This window comes from the organism of the source record quoted next, unplaced genomic scaffold, assembly GCF_019419815.1.
Source record: "Pyrus x bretschneideri cultivar Hongxiangsu unplaced genomic scaffold, Pyrus_bretschneideri_v1 Contig42, whole genome shotgun sequence".
NCBI classification, from domain to species: domain Eukaryota; kingdom Viridiplantae; phylum Streptophyta; class Magnoliopsida; order Rosales; family Rosaceae; genus Pyrus; species Pyrus x bretschneideri.
In genome coordinates, this window is record NW_025999746.1 from 1,236,021 (window position 1) to 1,256,702 (window position 20,682).

Genomic DNA, 20,682 nt, shown 5'->3' on the forward strand with positions numbered 1-20,682 from the left:
GCTCTTAATCATTACAAGAGTGTTTACACATCTCCATCACACTGAATCTTCCCGACTCCGAGATAGAGTAGAAGCCAAGGAGTTCGGAAACTCCGAAACGTTGTTTGTAGTAACAAGGTTGACGCATGGAATTGGTATCCAGAAAATTTGGAGTGAGGAAATGGGAAAAAGAAGATGAGAGTAGTGGAGCTGCAGAAGCAAAGACTGGGAGAGTTGCATTTACAAGGAAAGTGGAGAGTTTGTATATATAACACCGGTTAATTGTTGGAATAACAAGTGAAAATTTGGAGAGTGGAAAGTCTACAGTTTTGACTGAGAAACCGAGTTTTTCAGCTCTGACCGATCTTTGGGTCCGCATATAGAAAAAGTAAGGTCTATGCTGACCAGTCCAACTTCTTCCATTTCTCTCTCTCCCTCGCTTCCCCCTCTCTTTGTGATTTGTGTTTGTGGTATTGTCACCTGGTGTTATTTATTTATAGATCATAATATGAATAGGCGATAACAATAATACATTAAAAACTTGACATATTACGTAAATACGTATTTTATATTATAAAAGAATTAGTAACAATATGTGACGGTGCTGCCATGCCCAAATATTTAGTATTAATTTGGTACACTCCCACTTCCCCATTTCCTGGTAGATTCTGCTTCTTGTTTACAGATTTTAGGGTTTTTTTTTTTTTTTTTTTTCTTGGAACAAGATATAGCTTTTAGGTTTTAATTGGTGATTCTAGAACATCAGATGCAGCCGCAGCCGCATCCGCGTTTGTGCGGAAAAAAAAGAAGTGAAAAACTCTCTGGTATTTGCTTATTGGTCAAAAGCTTTGGAGCACTTGGTCATTCTTATGTGACGAATTTATTGACCATGTTTCTTATATTTTTCTACTGTTGATGATATTTATATGTTCTTGTCTTAAAAAAAATGTATTTTGATAATGACAAGATTAATCCTAAGATTAGCATGTTTTACTCATGACTGTGAATATAATATTTAATTACTCATAACGCGTTTTTAATCCATAAGCATCTAAATCAAAAACAGTAAATAAGGTGAAAATTATTTGAAATAGAACGAAAAGTCTTAATTGTCATGTGTCACAATATCCACCATACAAAAATAAAATCCGTACCATTCGTCTTGATGGTACCGACCACCAAAGGACAGGATTACATAAACTTTGTAACCAAAATAAAGCCAGCTGAGGTATTGAATTTCGATTATTAAGGAATAAGAATAACATAGTTAGGCAGGATTTAGGACCATATTTAAATTCTAATGTAATCTTCTATTTGTTATGTGATCTCTCAAGTTGCAAAAATATCTATGTGATATCATATGTCAATCTTACTTTTGTGATGAGAAAAATCTTGATGAAAACTTTGTTGTCTAAGTGTTTTACAAATCTCATTCCAAATTGAACTTTCCATCTAAATTAGTTTTGGGATGAAATCTCAACTTTTAGCACATGTGTAAAGAGGAATATTTCATTTAAGCCATTGAAACGTATTTTGGTCATCGAAAACAATAAAAAAAGATTGTGTGTATATCATTTCTCACATCAATTTTGATTAATTTCGATAAAAGAGATTAGGCCACAAAGAATCTGACCCGCAATCAAATGCCACCCGGAATTTGATAAGAGACTCACATAAACAAAAGATGATGTAATTAATCGAAAAAGCGTTCATACTAGAGGAAAATAGAGACCCCAAATATATAGAGCTTGTACAAACACAAAAGAATAACCTCTATATCAAATGATAAAAAAAAACAACTAAACTTTTAGTCAAGTAACATATCGCTACCAAATATAAAAATATGCCCAAAATTTGGATCCCCTTCTTTTGGTAATATATTTATGGGTTCATTAGAGAAAGACTCTTCTAACTTTTTTTTTTTTTTTTTTTTTTGGCCTTATAATGAGTTTGTCATAATAATATGATTCAACTTTATATTTGGTGAGAATCGAACCTAAGACATCTCACTTATAAGTGAATAGGAATACCACTATACTGTAACACTAAGTGGCAGACCCTTGTAACTCTTACCTCTTAAACATAAACTCATCTATAAAAAACATGTTAATCAACACTTAAGTAATAATCCAATCATTAACAACCACGTTAGATGGTTTACAAACGGAAAAAGAAATAACCTATTATTAGAAGTTGTGTATAGCTTATGCCACAATACCCTAGTTATGTCAATGAATCTTTCGGGTATTGCTAGGGATACCATCAATTTCAAACTGTATTTTGTAAACCATATGACGTGATTGTTGATAAATGAATTATTACTTAAGTATTAACGTGCTTGCAACTTAGTACTACGGTTTAGTGGTATTCCTCTTCATTTGTAAGCGAGAAGTCTTAGGTTCGATTATTGCCAAAGGTGAATTTGAACCACATTATTACTACCCCATTGTGAGGCTAAGCCTACCCCCTCACTGTCACATCCCGGCTCGGGCCCCCACCACATCTCGGGCTCGACTCCACCGTAGCATGATACTGTCCGCTTTGGGCCCCGACCATGCCCTCACGGTTTTGTTTCTGGGAACTCACACGAGAACTTCTTAGTGGGTCACCCATCTTGGGAATGCTCTCGCCCGAACTTCCCACTACGGTTTAGTGGTATTCCTCTTCACTTGTAAGTGAGAAGTCTTAGGTTCGATTATTGCCAAAGGCGAATTTGAACCACATTATTACTTCCCCATTGTGAGGCTAAGCCTACCCCCTCACTGTCACATCCGGCCCAGGCCCCCACCACATCTCGGGCTCGACTCCACCGTAGCATGATATTGTCCGCTTTGGGCCCCGACCACGCCCTCACTGTTTTGTTTCTAGGAACTTACACGAGAACTTCCCAGTGGGTCACCCATCTTGGAAATACTCTCGCCCGAACTCGCTTAACTTCGGAGTTCTGATGGAACCCTAAGCCAGTGAGCTCCCAAAAGGCCTTGTGTTAGGTAGAGATGGGAATATACATATAAGGTGTACATGATCCACTCCCCTGGGCGATGTGGGATGTTACACCCACCCTTAGTGTAAATAATATCGTTTGTCCAAAAAAAAAAAAATATTAACGTACTTATTTTCTATTGGTGACAAATGACATATTTTACATATATAATCTAACATTTTAAAATTTAAATAGTAGGTAAACTATTTGTGGGAGTGAAAACCTGTAGCTTCTTTCAAAAGTTGACTAAGACAATAATTTATGGTATGTATATAATTTACCTACATTTTTATGTAAAATATAGGTAAAATAATAGGAAAATTAATGAAAAGAATTTGAAAACTTTGAGTTTTAACGATAATGAAAAAATAAAGGGTAAAGTGAATAGTACCAGGTTTGACTTTTTAGTGTAAAAATGTGATTTTTCGTTAAAGTGAACAGTACCGCGGGTTTTTCGTTAAAACTCGCAATAATAATTGGGTATCCAACAGTTTACCCATATTTTTGTACTAATCAATTTACCTACATTTTTATTTAGAATAAAGGTAAATTAATTTTGAATCTGTATCTGCATTTTTTATGATAATTTATTTTACTTTCACTTTTACGTATTTTAGGGCATTTATTATTATATATATGTGTGTAAAATAATTTACCTATAATTATATGTAAAATATAATTTTCGTGACATTAAGTCTTCATGTATTACTAGTAATTTTTTCAACAATATTTTAATTTGTAGATAAACTATGTTACATATATATTAGGCATGTTTTATTGCTATTATATAGTGGGCAACAAATTTATAAAATTAATTCCCCCCCTCCCCAAACAAAAAAAAAAAAAAAACCCAATTCGTATGAAATTAATGGTATATATCAAACAAAAAAACAATTAGTATGAAATTAATGGTATACATCCAACACAAATATGGGTTTTTAGGCATCCAGAAAATGTAAAATATGTAAAGTCAAATGTAATTAATGAATTTAATGATGTGGAGTCTAGTCATTGAGTTTTATTTGAGCTTAAATGTCAAAATTGTCCGTGTGTTTTACATGTTCGGTCAATTTAGTCTCCATGTTTTCAGTTTGGCCGATTTCGTATTTGTATTTTAAACCGTTAGCTAATTTGGTCAATTCCATTAATTTACTGTTAAATATATATATTTAAGAAATATGAAAAGCTTAATGTAAATTAAAAAAAAAGATTTAAATAAAATTAAAATTAACTTTCAGATAATTTAAAACTCAAGGCAAGATCTCCAACTACAAACGTGTAGTAAGGAACAGAGATCCACAAAGGAGGAGAAGGGGTGCAGATCGATGCTATGAAGGTGGTGAATGCGAAGATAGCTCAGATTGGGGTGGTATGGGGTCAACGCTGGTGAATGGGAGTAGAATGACGTGGAAATCAATGGCAGGCGGGAGGTTGTGGGGGTGAGAGAGATCGGATATTTTGCATTTCATGGTGGTTGGAGTGTTGGCTTTGGGTGGATTCGATTTTTATGTGGAGAAAATTGAATTTCAAAGGCTAAAGTTATAATTTTAGTATATATATTTAGAAACACAAATGAGAAAAAAGCACTAAATTCTTACTTTTGGAGATCAAAATAAACGGGACGTCATGATTTAGTCTTTTGTTAGAACTACAAGCTTATTTCTTTTCTGAGTGACCGTCTCACAATGTGCCATATCTAGATCCTCTCTCTTTGTTTTGCTTTTCTACCTGGAATCCAATCCGCATTGTTCAAGGTTTAGCTAGCTAGCTAAACTATTTATGATTACAAACGATGGCATTAATTTTTGTGTATATATAGTACTATTTGTAGTAGTTCTTTCTCTTTTGAATATCATTAACGATGAGTACGTAATATTTATGTTTTCAGAATGCTAATATGTTGACTCTAAAAATGATGTGGCACACAAGCTAAGTAACTATGAGCTAACTACGTTCTTCTGACGAATGCGGTCGTGCCAACTCACGATCTAGTTCGGTCGAGCGAGTAGAATAGATTTGGTGATAGTGGTGTCGAATGTTATGCTGACTTTTGTACCCGAGGGACTACGGCCGAGGAAGGAATACCTCTCGGCCTAGGGCTCTAGAAACTGAAGACAAGGTTGCTTAATCACTGGGAATTTCAGGGTCTTCTGCACCGAGTTAGGTTGCTTCAACTATATTCTTGAGAACATATGTGCTGAATCGCTATCAGGTAAATTATTTGATGGTTAATGTCTTCATCTTCAGCCCACTACTTCTTGAATTCAAATCATGATTTTTCTCCTCAGCATAGAATAGTGTAGAATCGCTTGTAATAATCGTTAATCGTGTGTAAGTAAGTAGTTGAACACTTGAAATTGACGTCCAAACAACGATACACACACACACATATATATATAGGGCATATACATGGCATATGCATTAAGGGATGTAGGGGTTCCAGGACCACTTAGCAACCCTGATAAGTGGGTTGTGAGGACTCCTGAGGACCACCCAAGGCATGTGGTGGAGGAGAACAGTGTAGCGGCAGACTACTGGGTGAGGTTTTGCAAATTATTAATGATGGAGAAGAATACTATTCTGTTTTGTCAAAGACTCGACCGAAACAACATTGTTTTGAGTCAAGCCATTTAAAACAAATGATTAAAAGCAAGTCTTCTTATTAACCATGTGAAGGAGACCTTTTTAAAAAAATAAAGAGAGTCTATTCTCTTTCCTCCTACGAGAGATCTCCATCCAATCTCATTTTGCATTCACATTCTCCAATTGGGTAATTTCCAATTCAATTCTTTTTTCCTTTAACCACACCCAACCGATCCCTCGGCCAGCACCAGAGAAAATCATCATCAATTAGTTCTGACAGTCTTATTCCAGCAATTTCAATGCCAATTTTGGATAGTTCCAATCCTATTCGCGACAGTTGAACTCCAATATTGGATACCCATATCATTATCGATTTGTTTTTTCTTATATTGACAATGAAATTACCATGAAACATTTTCAGAGTATAAAACTTCATTGTGAACAATTTAGTCTTTGTAGATTGTAAATGTTGTTTGTAAGATTATGAATGAATAATTGGGTAGTTTATCGTTTAATATTTTAATATTATTTTCGTCTAATTTAATTTTGAAGCTTTAATATTGAGACCACTCAATATTAGAGTCCTAATTTGCAACTAAACACATAACTATACTCTTGCTCATCGTAGTCGATATATACATAACCCAAGTGGCCAACCTCCCAGGAACTGATTCCCAAGTCCCAACCACAGGTGGCCACATGGGATACGTTCCACCTGGACCAATGACAGCTACCTATGTTTTGATTTTTCTCGTACATTTTCCTCAAATATTCTCTCTCCCGCAAAGTTCGTATGGTGCCAACATTTTTCTCTCATTAACTTCTGTCAAAATTAGTTAACTATTCATGACAGAGTGCATTTTGAAGTCGACTGGTAGATTTGCGCAATAATCATGCTGTTAAAACACATTTTTAAGGGCATTGTTATTGGTACTCCAAAAATTTAATTTTCCATTCCAAATTTTCTATAATTAGAAAGAAAAATATAATAACGAAGAGTGTATAATGAGATTTTTAGAGTGTTAATATTTCATTTCTTAATTGTATGCAATATATTCACTACTAGAAAATCTCTCTTCCGACGAATTTTGAGCCAACAAATATATTTTGTCGACAAAGCAGCTTTTACCAGACGAATTTTTTGCTTTGTTGGCTCATAGTTGTTGAATTTGTGCTGACAATAAATTTTTGGGCAAAAAAAATTTATACAAATGGATAAAACAGTCGAAAAAGCATGCAAGTTTTTTTCGTAAAGAAAGGCGCGGACTAATTCATTTTTGCACCTTCTCTTTTTTGGTCTTTTTTAATCATCTGCTTTTTTTTTTTTTTTTTTTTTTTTTTTTTCTTTTTGCTTCTAAAAACTCCCCCTTAAATTTAAAATTATTGAACCCTGATACGATATCATTGAACAAATAGTGATTAGATTTATATGTGCTGTTGATTTATTTATTTTTAATAGAAACGATATCATTGATCAAACTCAATCACACAAACATGTTTTGAAGGAGGATGTCCAGGATGGTATTAGGTGGATTCTCGAACTAAATTATTTGAATACCAACTGAAATATCAAGCCCAGTTAAGCGGTGTGCAACATCGTTACATAAACGGGATACTTGTGAAAAACTGGTTTCCTGCACTTTTGTGGGATATTAAGTCCAACAATATACATACATACATATATATATAGTAGTGTCAAAAGTTGAAGTCATAGTACATCAAACAGTCAAGTTTTATCATTTCATCATTAATGGAGAAATTAGGTTCACATCCTTTATTTTACTACTATATTGATTAAAATTCTATTTATTTTCAAGTTTTGATCAAGATCCTTAAGTATTAATAACATCATTAATTATTTGAATAATAAAATATTTTTATTTTAAAATATATTCCTTTAGTGTTAAAAATGTTACAATTAGTATATCTATATTTATGGCTAAATTTTTTATCATATATTTTTATTTTTAGTTTGTACCTATTTTTAATTTGCAAACCTTTTTAAATTTGTTTCATTTTTAATTTGTACCTATATATTAGTTTCTTTTTGTGCCCATATTTTTTTAAAGTTTTATTTGTATAACCCATGTGTTTACTATCACGTAATATTGTATATTTAGTCAATGATAGAAAAATTACATATGGTATATTTATGTTTTATGGCTAAACTTTGTATCATATATTTATATTTTTAGTTTGTACCCACTTTTAATTTGCAACATTTTTTTGAAATTTGTAGTATTTTCTTTTTAGTTTTAATTTGTACCCATATATTAATTTCTTTTAGTGCCCATATTTTTAAAAAATTCATTTGTATTCATATTTTTTTAATTTTTTATTTGTACCCTAATTTATTTATAATGTACCCATTCTTCTTTATTAATGTACCACTTTGTTATATGTGAAATGTATCTTTTTTTTTTTTTGCAAAATGTACCAATTTTTTTAACACTATGGATACATTCTTTTGCCATTTATTATTTCTTATTGTTACATAGTTTTTATCCATTTATTCAATCAAAATGTTTGAATTTTTTTATTGCAACCATTTCTATAATGAGAGACTTCATAAAATATCAAACAATTAATGCCACAACTATAAGAATAAAAATATTAATAGTAATATAATGAGGTGTACAAAGTCAAGTGACCTTGATCAAACTTTGAAAACCATTAAGGTTTTAATAAAAAAATGTTAAAGATTAGAGATCGCATCCAAAGTATCTCTTTAATTAAACTGCAAAACGAAAAAAATTTCAAACCTGGTGTAAAAGATGTTATGAGAGTTCACTTAGTGCTTGTAAGAAAATGAAATGGAAATTTGTATTGATTGTCTCTCTTTTCTTTTTTCAATCTGTTATCATTTGTCACTGCATGAAATTCCACCTACCAATTGATCGAATTTTTAAAGAAAAGAAAGAAAAAGAATGTTCCATGAGACTGAAGGGATAGCCTTTTCCAGAATGCACTAGTACTATATGGTTCGATGGGACCAAGATGCGTTGCATGTAGAATGATCCCATGTACATATGGTAGTAACGAGATAAATACAATTCTAAACATATATTATGTTCTAAGTGTAGAATATTGCATGTACTTAATTATTAATGTACATATGTCAAAAAATGAAGTCCAAAAAATGAAGTCCACATTGTAGTAGTTATAGCTCAGTAAATGTTGTTATATTGTCGCATGTCAGTTGATAAGATTTGAGATATAAGTGTGATTTCTTTTTTTTTTTTTTTCACTTTGTTTCAGGCATAAATAAAAATAAGCCTTCTATAAGGCTTATTCATTTTTATTTATGCAAAAGTTGCATGACTCCGACCCATAAACTTTGAAGCTAAAATTGGGGCTCGGATATTCATCTCATTTCACTCTAACCTGTCTGAGGGCTCTGAATCGATAGGTTCCTCTCCGAGACGCGGCTGCCACATAGGCGATCAAAGTTTGGAATATATCACCCATGCCTACGCACACATCATTTGATTTGTTGGTGTCACTACCGTGGTCATGCAAACCGCTTCAAGACACAACTAAATGCCACCTACCAAAAATTACATTCACTGCCTTATAAAGTCAGATGCCTTCAAGCTCAAGACCTTCGTCAAATTCTATCTCTACAATTAGACAAAAACCTTGAGTGATTCTTCAATCAACCGATTTGCTTTTTCAGCACAAATCCAATTTCTCTTCAATAAAAACTTTTTTTAGCTCTTCACCTACAATCTCAAAGCCTTCTTTCGAAGCAAACATTGCATGTGATCTATAGATCTTAAGCTATTACAGCTCTGCCACCTTGTGGTATGATTCGGTTGATGTGCAATTTCAACCACCTTGCTTTCATCTCTGATGCATATGTTTTAAACTAAGTCCAATCTAAGACCAGTGATCTTGGTGGACTTCTCTAGCATTTTCATGTCCTTCATGGCCTAAATCTTACCAGAGTTTTACTGCTTTCTTTACATTAATTTCTAGTCAATTTACATTTCAAGTCATGTAACTCGGCCCATCAACCTAGATTTTACTTTTCTGAAAGTTTGTAATCTTGACTACATCATGAAATAATTACATTATGTTTCTCTTTTTAGTTTTTATTTCACTTTCATTTAAATTTTGGGAAACATATATGAAGTTACATTGAATTTTAAGTCTGCTCGAGAAACATATAAAAGAACTAAACCAAACTAACTCCAACTCAGTGCACAATCATTTGGTTAAGAAGTCAGACTAACGTGCAACTTTCACACACACTCAAACACAAACACTATATGTTGGAAACCTCCCATAGTCACACGCCTATTGTCTCTATCTCTCAAGCCATTTCGTGGCACTAGCCATTTCGTGGCACTGAGATTGAAAACAACACTTAGGGCACCTACGTGTTGAACGCAATCCAGATTCTGTCCAAATTTTGACACCAACACATTTTCTCTCTATCTTACATTTGTAACTCTATGAGACATTCGTCGCATTCATTCTCAATTCCTTCATTGTAATTAATAACTTAATAGTACTATATAAAAATTATTAGACGATCTTAGTGATACTTTTTTTTTTTTGGTCAAATGATAAATTTTGTTAGATTAGATATTAAATTAGCCACCTACGGGGTTTGAACCTAAGCCGTCATGCAAGGGCTGAACACATTTCCAATACTGTGGTAAATGCCCACTTGCATCTGTGAGATACTATTAATAGTTGAATTTTTGCTTAATTAATACATGATAAGTAATTTTGTAAAATACCAACTGGTACTTCTATACCATTCTCTCTCTCTCTCTCTCTCTCTATATATATATATATAGGCCTTTAAACCATTTTTTGTATATTTAATATGAGCCGTTGAATCAAATTTCAAAGGTCTAGATTGTTTGATGAGAAGGATTAGGTAGAAGAGATCCGGGAGGATCCTTTCCGAAAGTTACACGCATAGCAGACATTAACGATTAAATTAAAATTTGGAATTGATTCGGTGGCTTGACGTGATAAGAAAAGCCATGACATGCATTGATTTGTTTCTTCTAACTCAAGGAATAAAGAATGGGCATTTTGAATTGTGCAGCCCATAATGCAAAAGCAGATTCCATAGGTGATATATAACTCAAAGGAAAGAAGGAATCCCACTAAACACTCCATTGCCTATATAAGAGACCTAACCCTATAGCTGTCCAGAACCAACAGATCTCGAAAATACTATCTAGAAATCAAGAAACCCTAGCCTTTTTCTTTCCCCGGTAATTACGTACAATGGCCTCAATGCAATGCCACAAGCCTGCCACTGATGAGGCATGCCCCAAAACTTGCCAAAACAAGCCTGCCAGTGAGAGCTCATTAGGGCAAAAGGTGTCTGGCTTTCTGAAAGGTCACCATGGCTCTCACAGCAGCAGCCACACTCAGTGCTCAGCCACCGCAACTAACGGTCAGGGGCACCATGCAACTAACAGCACAGCGTGCTATGGAAGAACCAAGAAGAAGGGTGAGCACAGAAACAAGAAGACAGGAGGAGGCAGAAATCTTCTTCAGAAGATCAAGGATGGTATTTCCGGCCATAGCAGCAGCAGCAGCGACAGCGAGAGCGACAAGGAAGGCAGCTGCAGAAAGAAGGCAAGTGATTAGAATTACACTAACCCTTACACTAAGGGAAAGTTCTCTTGTCATACTGTTAATTTTCGTCAATTAATTAGAGTTGATGTTCTTGATGCATATTACTTATAATATTTGTGTGTGACCATTTTGCAGAACTAATTTGAGCAGTTGTGGGAGATCATCGATTCCCATCGATCACCATGATCAGCAGAATGAAAGAGGCCTTTAAGTTATGATAAATAAGTACCAAGTTAATGTAAAATAAATGGCCTCTTGATATCTTGGCTTGTGTCCTGTGTGAAATAAATGTCCCTCTTTCAAAATAAAGTTACGTCGTGAGTTTGGTGCATTTGCTTCACTCTATAATTAACAAAGCCACACACCCATTTTTATCTTCTACACATTCATATTAATTTTTTGTCATTAATCTTCTTTAATTTATTCGATTTGATGGTCAAAAATTGAGAGGGTGTGTGAGAAGAAGAAATGCATGTGTGAAAAGAAGAAATGCATGTGTGAATAGCCCTACCCATCAAGAGACCATATTTTATACAATGCAAACAGTACTGAATTTGATGTTGCTCAATGAAAAGCAACATGAGGAGAAATATTTCATCGTAACCGGAACACAGGTGATACACCATGTGTTTTTATATCCTTACAACTATGTATGCATGGCATGTGGTAAATTTTCGCCATTAATTACGTAAAAATGACATGGTTGCACCAATTAAAAGTTACCGTTAGGGTGTATATGGCAGCCGTTGATTGGTATTAATATTAACTACATTTCGAATAATTAAGGAACGATGAAGAACTAGAAAGAGAAATAAGAGAGAGAAACTTAAGAAGAAAATAAAAGATCTTTGTATTATGATTATTGATGATTAATTTATACAACAGTTGTTCCTTCTGCTAGTTATATCGCACTTAACAACATGTAACAAACTATTAACAACTCTTAACGAAACTAGAATAGCTTATTACACCAGATGATGCCATTTATTAATCTTTGCCATATAAAACCAACGCATTAGATAGTGACACATCACTTAATACCCCCAACATAATCTCAACTTGATAACCAAGTTTGAGATTGGACTTAAAAAATGGAGAACTATGACAATAACAACTCTTAATATTAATTCCTTTCCGCACTAATCAGGGTCAAGCCAAGTGAAGAAAAAAACAATAACAATGTATATCATGAGAGAAACTTACATGCTCTGGAGTGATGAAATATTTATTCAAAATGTTACATTTATTTTATAATTCAGTTGTAGGTAAGTATTTATTCGTTGATCTAAGCATTTAGATGGTTAAACATAGACTAGACCATCCATAATGATAATGAGTTGGGTCAAAACTAGTTAACTAATACTCATCCGACCAAAATGTTTCCCGACGAATTATGTCCATGATGAGACAAGCTTAATAAAAAATTAGGTCCTTAAAATTCTCTTAGGAGGAAAGGGAATTATCAACTAACTCTTAATTTAGTAATATCTGTTTTTCAGTGTTAAAATATGTAAAAAAAAAATAAGTGAAATACTCAATGTAGTGTATACATTTGCTTCACCTGTGTGGCATGTTTTGCTTCTGCTGTAATTTTGAAGTCAAATTTGATAGAGGTAATATATATTTAGCCCTTAATTTTTCTGATGTTGAATTCAAGACGTGTTCCTTTGGCCTTTCTTTTTGATACATCAATATATTTGTATTAAGATGGTGGAGAAATAAATTGGTTGTGAACTTGTTATTTTTGAAATTCAAACCTAAGATATATCATCGAGAAGTGAAAATATCTCTAAACAAAAAAAATTGAACCAAGCCTCTCAAATCTCTTTCATATACAATCATCTAAAAAAAAAATGACAAAAAAAAAGAAAAAAGAAAGGAATGAAGGAGTTGTTATTGGTACGCACATAAAATCATTGCGCGCTTCTTATACTTTTATAAGAGAGAGTTTGCATACAGAAGAAGTGTGAGATGCCTTTTTCTAGAGTACTAATAACATTAACAAAAAAATAAATGAGTATAAAAAAATAAAAGATCTCCTTTGTTGCATACACAAGACATTAATATCAAACTCATTATAAACATATATCATTCTTGTATCCAAATAAGTCGAACATGAGATGCCTTTATACACCAACTAGTCATATACGATTTTATATTGAATTATTGAAGGACTTCAATCTTCATCTGGTTGCTGCCTGTCTGGATTGACAAGAGAGTGCGGGACCATTGGTACGCGTGAGGATGGGCAACAGTTATGGCGGGTATATAACCGCGGTTATTTACCCATAATCGTTTATATTCATACCCGCATAACCGTTTACCTGTTTGGTAATTGTCTAAACGGTTATACTCATACCCATAATCGTTTATAAACGGTTAACCATACCCATAACCGCATACTCATTTAACCGTAACAGTTTAATACCCGTTTACTCATTTACCCTTTTTAACCCGTTTATCATTTTTTTTTTTACCATTACCTCTTTTTCACCCGTATACATGTTTTTTTTTAACAATTTTAAAATTTATAAAAAAAAACAATTGTCATAATTTTCATTTTTTTTGACAATTAAACACCGTTATAGATACATTTATCATACATTTCCGTATTTTAATTTTTCAAGACCTTATATCATTCTAATAATTGAAATAATAGTTTACGGACGATATTTTTAACTGTTACCAATGAACGTAATATAATATTTGCTAAGTATTCTTGGGTTACGAAAACTGTTTAGAAGACAGTATTCTTGGGTTATTTAACCCATAATGTAAAGTATTAACATACTATATACTAGCATATGGGCACACACAAAGTGTGTGGTAAATTTTTTTATTTTTGTTTTTGAAATAGAAGGAGAGTGGAAGAGAGTAATAGAGAATGTGGGAGCGGGAAGTTTTTTATTTTTTTTTATTTATTTATTTTTCATTAGAGATATGTTAGGATTATATGTGAGGCTTTGAAAAAAAAAAAACAGCAAAATTTGATTGTGTGAAATTACATTTCTACCCCATATTTTTTATTCATGTTCTGTTTTAATTAGAGCGTTAAATTGGTAATTTCATAGGATTTTGGTTGACATTAAGTGTTTTAATTAGTAGAGATAATGAGCTACATTATATTATAATTAGTTATATAAACCATGCACTATAGTCAATAACATTGATCTAAGTTTTGTCCGATAGAGAACATGGTTTGTGTTAATTTTACATATATAAAATAAATGGGTAAACGGTTACCCGTTTATAATCACGGTTAATACCCATAACCATCCATTTAAATTTCACGGGTAAATAGTTATACCCATAACCGTTTATTTATCTAAACGGTTACCCATAACCATAACCGTGAAGTTTAAATGGGCGGGTAACCGCAGTTACCCATAACCGTGGGTATTTTGCCCATCCCTAGTTACGCGTTACATTCCCATTGTGATCCATCAACAAAAGGATTGGTAGTCAATCTGATTCCAAACTCCGTTTTCTTCTTCTTTTGTTCATGCATCAATTCTCTCCAATATGCCAAGGGCAAATTCAGTGGCGGAGTCAGAATTTTATATGTAGGAGAGCCTCTCACATATATAGGTAATTTGAACTCAGACCATGAGAAATTAAAGTAATTTGCCTAAAAATTGAATGACCCTAAATGAAATAGAGACAATTAAAAACATTGCATAATTCAGGAACCCCAATATGAGGTAATGAGTAAGCAAGAAATTTTTTAAAATATAAGTTAAAAGCCAAAGAAAAGTTGATAGAATAATGATGGGAAGTAAATATTGACATGCATCAACAATAACATCTGTCATAGTAGCAAGAAAAGAAAAAAAAAAAAAAAAAAAAGAAAAAAAAAAAAAAAAGAAAAAGAAAAGAGGCAGCAATATGGGCAAATTAATGGAGAGTTATAAATCCAAGTTCTTCATATTTTGTCGTGACGTAAATTTAATTCCCCAAAATTTTCATATTTAAGCATCCTTATTATGAGTTAGAGATATGGTATGTTATGCGTTGACAGTTCTCATCATGAATGGATGTAAGACTCACAAGACATCGAGATGGCCAGTGTTTACACTCACAACTGGAGTAAATTGTCTGTATCATGAACGGATGTGAGACTCACAAGACATCAAGATGGCCAGTGTTTACACTCACAACTGGAGTAAATTGTCTGTAGTGGTTTGATGCCCCCCATATCGTATTCAGTAAGTGGAGGACAAATTCTTGCGAAGGGAAAGGGAGCAAAAAAGCATTCCTGACCTAATTCCAGCCCTTATTTCAAAAAGCAGCAGATTCAAAGGGTGATAAAGGATATGAGAAAAAGTAAAGGAATCCTATCTACCAATAGACAAAGCCGAAAACCTCCTGGTTGTTGGCTATATAAAGAGCAAGATCACAATGGTTTGAAGCACCATCCAATCCACAAAGCTAGCAAGAAGTAAGAAACCTCCTTTTATCTCACTTGCCATGGCTTCAATGCAGTGCTACATACCTGCTAATGAATTGTGCCAGCAAAAGTGCTCCGAAAACTCTTGTGGTTTTGGGCACAAAGAGAGTCACCATGGTCAGCAATACGGTGGCCAGACTCATTAGTATGCCCAAACCCATGCATACAATCCAAACCACACCGTGCCTAAGCCACAGGCTCAGTGCTATAGCCAAACGCAGCAGTCATACTACCTTGATACCAGTCCGGCCAGACCTGGTCAATCGTATGGTCAAGCATACGGCCAAGGCCAACAATTTGACCACGGCCTAGCCAACGGCCAGAGTCCTTGCTCTCTGGCTCAAACCCATGGCAATCACAGTGGCCACGCTCACAGTGGCAGTCACCACCAAGCATCTCATGGTATGGCTTGCCATAGAAGGGCTGAAAAGCATAAGAAGAAGGCGAATGTATGCAAGACAAAATGCAAGAATGGCTACCGAAGTGGTAGTGACAGCAGCAGCGACTGTGACAATGACTGAAGATGCATGCAAAATAAGGTTAAATGTTATATATACGCCACCATTTATAATGACTCTGTACGCAAACAATTCATATCGTTTCATGATGAAAAAAGAAGTTATAACGCCCAGAAAATTCAATGTTATATGCTCTAATCTAAGTTTCTAACTATCTTGGCCAATTCTTTTGCAGAGGCAATAACACTTATGGAGAAGAAACTAGAGAAACTGCCTCGCAATGTATTAAATACATAAATAAGATGAAGACTGCATGACATGCTTCACAAGTGTGGTACTGTATCCTATATAAGAAATAAATGGTTTGCGTGTAATAGTGTGTTTAATGAATAAGTCCTCCACAACACATTGGTGCAATTGTTCACCAACTAATCTATATACACAATAATTTACTTCAATCAATAGATATTGGGGTAAATGAAATGAGTTATAGTGTAAACCGTCAAAACCTCACGTAAACGATGCATCTGTGAGAGAGAATCTTTATACACAGTATACATCGAGAACCATAAATCAAAGATGGTGCAGAAGCAGCGCATTAATAAGTTTTCAGCAAAATATAGACATGCAAACCAATAGTACGATACAATAAAAATAAGTACTCCACCATATGCTAGCAATACCATAGTAATGTTTTAAGTGTGTCAACGTCTATCAAAACACACCTCTAAATAAAGTTACGGATTGACAGTACAAAAAGAGCATGAGAAGTTTACATCACAAGAGGAAGCAAGGAATTGATGGCACAAAAACAGCATGATAACAGTGTATGGACAACATGATACAACCCTTGATATTACATGGAAACTTTTCTATGCAATATAAAGTGTCACCTTCCTTCAAGAGACCTCAACCAAAAAGCTGCAATGGCCTGAAAAGCAAGATCTTCAGCTTTGTCTTGGGATAACCCAGTGCTTTGCATATGCTTCTTTCCAATCTTGAAGGAGTGGTCGCCACCATCAATGACATGCAAATCATTAAGGCATTTCATCTTCTTGCGAGTAGTTTCTAGCTTTTCCAATGGACAAAGCCCATCTTTACTACCCTTCATAAAGCATAATAGTAACATACAAACCCGAAAATGTATGAGATACAAAACATAAGAAAGCAGCATATATATAATGGTAATAACAAATTTATAAAGTGATAATATATAGAAAGAAAAGGAAGTTCTCAATCTGGTCATAAAAAGAGACAAAAGACAACTGAATAAAGTGACACAAAAGACCTAATAACAACTTCATAAAGCGATAACATAATGATTAATTGTATAACAACTTTATAAAGGAATAACATAAAGTGAAAAACATATAATGCTAATTTGAAATTTTGAACGTATACGGTGCAGCAGTTCGAAATTTGTATGATCACAGACAATGAAAGAAAAAAGTAAACTTTTCAAATACCTGTACAAACATTATGGGAATAGAAAGTTCCAATATCGTTTCATCTCGCACTGCTCCATTCATGCCCTGAAATTAAGGCACCCATATCAGGCACACAGTTCGCACATTTACAAAGTTGGGTAGAAGTCCATTAGGTTAAAACATCAACTTTGAAGGGTCCAATGAATGCAGATTTTCTTCTTCAAAATATCATATGATCTAATCTCAGTTAGTTGCAACATCCATATGTGTTATAGAAGATTTACTGCCCAGTGATTTTATGCCAATAAACAGAAAGGAAGAAGGAAAAACATATAAGAAAAAGAGACAATCACTTGGCAGAAATGAGATGCAGGGATAACATCAGAACAGCAAACCTTTAGTGGGTATCCTAAGCAAATTATTGTTGAGGCATGTATATCTTCCTTGCAAGCTACCATGCAGCTGACTCTACATACAAATGAAATCCAAATTCATAAAAAACAAGGCAGAATTTGTTGTAGAAAAGGAATACCAAATACGGCATGCACTCATTACTTCTCTATCTTATTGACATGCTCATTACTTAAGGGATCCAATGCATGTAACAACAATAGTATATGGATGTAAAATTATGGGTTTATTTGTACACAAGTTCCTCTACAGAGGAAACAAGTCCTAATCCCAAAAAATTCATATGTAAGCAATACACCCCTAATATCATTACCTTAGTAAAGGACTTAATATGACTTCAAACTTATACAACAGAAACAAAGCAGAGCTTCATAAATTGTCTACATTTCTAATTTTCTAGAGTTGAGCACTGCTGCCCGTAGAAGATGCATTGAAAATTCATATCGTCAATCCAACATTTTAACTTCCAAAGCGGTTCTCCAGCATTACTTGACTTTAACAGACACTACCTTCTAGTAGTTAAATTTTTAGGCTAGAGCAAATAAACGTCACCACAAAGGAAGAGAATTATAACCTTGAACCCATAGATTTCCCGGCTAAAATCAACGGATGACCTGGGTACTTAGCAACCGCCTTTTTGACAACATCGGCATGAAAACCGACCAACTTTTCAGCCTTTGGAGGAGCCCTCTTTTTCCCACCAGAAATATCTGCCAAGAACACAACTTCTAGATTATACAAATACAATAGAGATAACCCAATTCCATGAATAATCCAGATCACTATATACCAAAAAGAACTGAAAATTTATCAAAATTCACATATACTTACATGGGTAATCGAAGGTAACAACTTCTACAGCGTTTAGTGCTTTTCCCAACATATCCTTCCACCTAAACAAAAACCCACAAAGCTAAGCTAAAAGCTTCAAGCTTTACTCAACGAAATATTTTTCTAATGTTTCCAAAAGAAGAAAAGAAATAAAAGGGACCTGATCATCCAGTCGGAAGAAGAAGAAGCACCAGCACCATGAGCAAAGACCACCACAGGGGATAATTTCTCTGGTGTGGATGAAGGTGCCGCTGACGGGTCATCTGCTTCGTCTTTGCTCTGGTTCTTACGCCTGCGTTTTGACGGTGGTGGTGAAGCCATTCGTAATCGAAGGAAAGCACTTTGAAATGATTCTTAATTTTCAATCTGATTGAAACCCTAGAATCTATTTCAGCACTGAACTGATTTTCGCGCCAAATGGTGGGAAACACCCAACTAGAAGAATGTGCAGCGCGCCATTTGGCAAGTGAGTAATGATTAAAATGGGTTGGGTTTTTCTCAGTCGGTAAATAGGGTTAGTCCAAGGAAAGCCCAATTTGGATTTCTATTTGGTCAAATGATCTACTAATTGATAATTGAATTATTTTTTTTTGAAATGTTATTTAAGTATTGATTAACGTTTTTATTTCTTATTGGTAACATATCATTTAGTTTGCAAATTTGGTTTCTCTACCATTATCGAGTAATATAGCATTATCCAAAGAGTAATATACGAAGACCAAAATTTTAAACTAAATTTTGTAAACCAAATGATGTGTTTGTTTATGATTGAATAATTATTAAGTGTCGATTAATGTGCTTATTTCATATTAATGACACATCATTTGATTTAAAATTCTATATCATTTAGTTTGCAAATTTGATCTCTCTAACATTATCCAAAGAGTAATATAGGGAGACCAAAATTTTAAACTAAATTTTGTAAACAAAATGATGTGTTTGTTAATGATTGAATGATTATTAAATGTCGATTAACGTACTTATTTCGCATTGATGACACATCATTTGATTTAAAATTCTAGTCTTCCTAGCATTATTTAATCCTAAACTGTACCTTGATGGATTTAGAAAACCCCTTAAACACAAGCCTAACAAGAGTATTGAATTTGATGGTAATATGGTTTCAAAACTATCCATATGGTTAAACTCAATTTTAACTTTAATAATTAGGATATAGTTAATGGTTAATTTTGATTATGGACTCGTCAATAAGGTTTATTTATTTGTTAGCTTAGGTTAATGAGGCAAGTCCATTGTTTTCAAATCTTTTAATTGAGCGACAAAATTACACTTGTGCCATTACGTGTACAACCATCCCCATTCTCAAGTTTTGAATATTTCAGAACAGATCAACCCATTTATTTGGTTTCAGACTCTGCATCCTAGTGTATAATTTTTAATTCTTTTTATCAAAAGCATTGTAAGTTTCTATTCTAAAGTTTTGTGGCGGGACTTCGTATTCCAGTTTCTATTTTGTTAAGCTATCTCCAACCGAATGAGGATCAGAGAGCTCGTTTTAGCCCTCTGGTCATTCAGAAAATTAATATTTTAATGAACAATGCATGACCATATTTCTTACCATCTCCAACTGAGAGTCAAAGGGCTGTAGGGCCAAATATAGCCCTGTGAAAAAAAAAAACCATTTCCAATCGAGGGCCAAAGAGCCATAAAGCCATACATAATTTATTATTTTAATTTAAAAACTACAACAATTTAAATTTGAAAACTAGAACAACTTAAATTTTAAAAACTACAACTTATATTTAAAAACTACAAATTAAATTTAAAAACTACAACAACTTTAATTTATATGAAAAAATGAGAATTTTTAAAAAAAAAATTTTAAAAAAATTTGGCCAAAAAAAAAAAATTCAAATCCAACGGTAGTTGACGTCAGCTAGTCATTGCTAGTTGGCACCACTTTGATGTTAGCTAGTTGTTGGATTTGAATTTTTT

The 20,682-nt window shown here is 33.7% G+C and overlaps 2 protein-coding genes across 2 annotated transcripts; one reads left to right on the forward strand and one right to left on the reverse strand.

Annotated features, from left to right (window-relative positions):
* Nucleotides 1-10,695: 10,695 nt before the first annotated feature.
* On the forward strand, nucleotides 10,696-11,441 carry LOC125469409. The gene is made up of 2 exons (XM_048566732.1): nucleotides 10,696-11,152; nucleotides 11,288-11,441. Exons 1-2 carry the CDS (start codon nucleotides 10,796-10,798, stop codon nucleotides 11,291-11,293), a joined length of 363 nt encoding a protein of 120 aa, XP_048422689.1. The 5' UTR covers nucleotides 10,696-10,795; the 3' UTR covers nucleotides 11,294-11,441.
* A 5,242-nt stretch (nucleotides 11,442-16,683) lies between these two features.
* LOC103943822 (KAT8 regulatory NSL complex subunit 3) lies at nucleotides 16,684-19,164 on the reverse strand. Its single transcript, XM_048566706.1, has 6 exons — nucleotides 18,887-19,164; nucleotides 18,727-18,788; nucleotides 18,470-18,605; nucleotides 17,880-17,952; nucleotides 17,524-17,589; nucleotides 16,684-17,162 (listed from the first exon to the last, which is right to left on the reverse strand). The coding sequence occupies exons 1-6, from the start codon at nucleotides 19,045-19,047 to the stop codon at nucleotides 16,947-16,949; spliced, it is 714 nt and encodes a 237-aa protein (XP_048422663.1). The 5' UTR covers nucleotides 19,048-19,164; the 3' UTR covers nucleotides 16,684-16,946.
* Nucleotides 19,165-20,682: the final 1,518 nt, after the last annotated feature.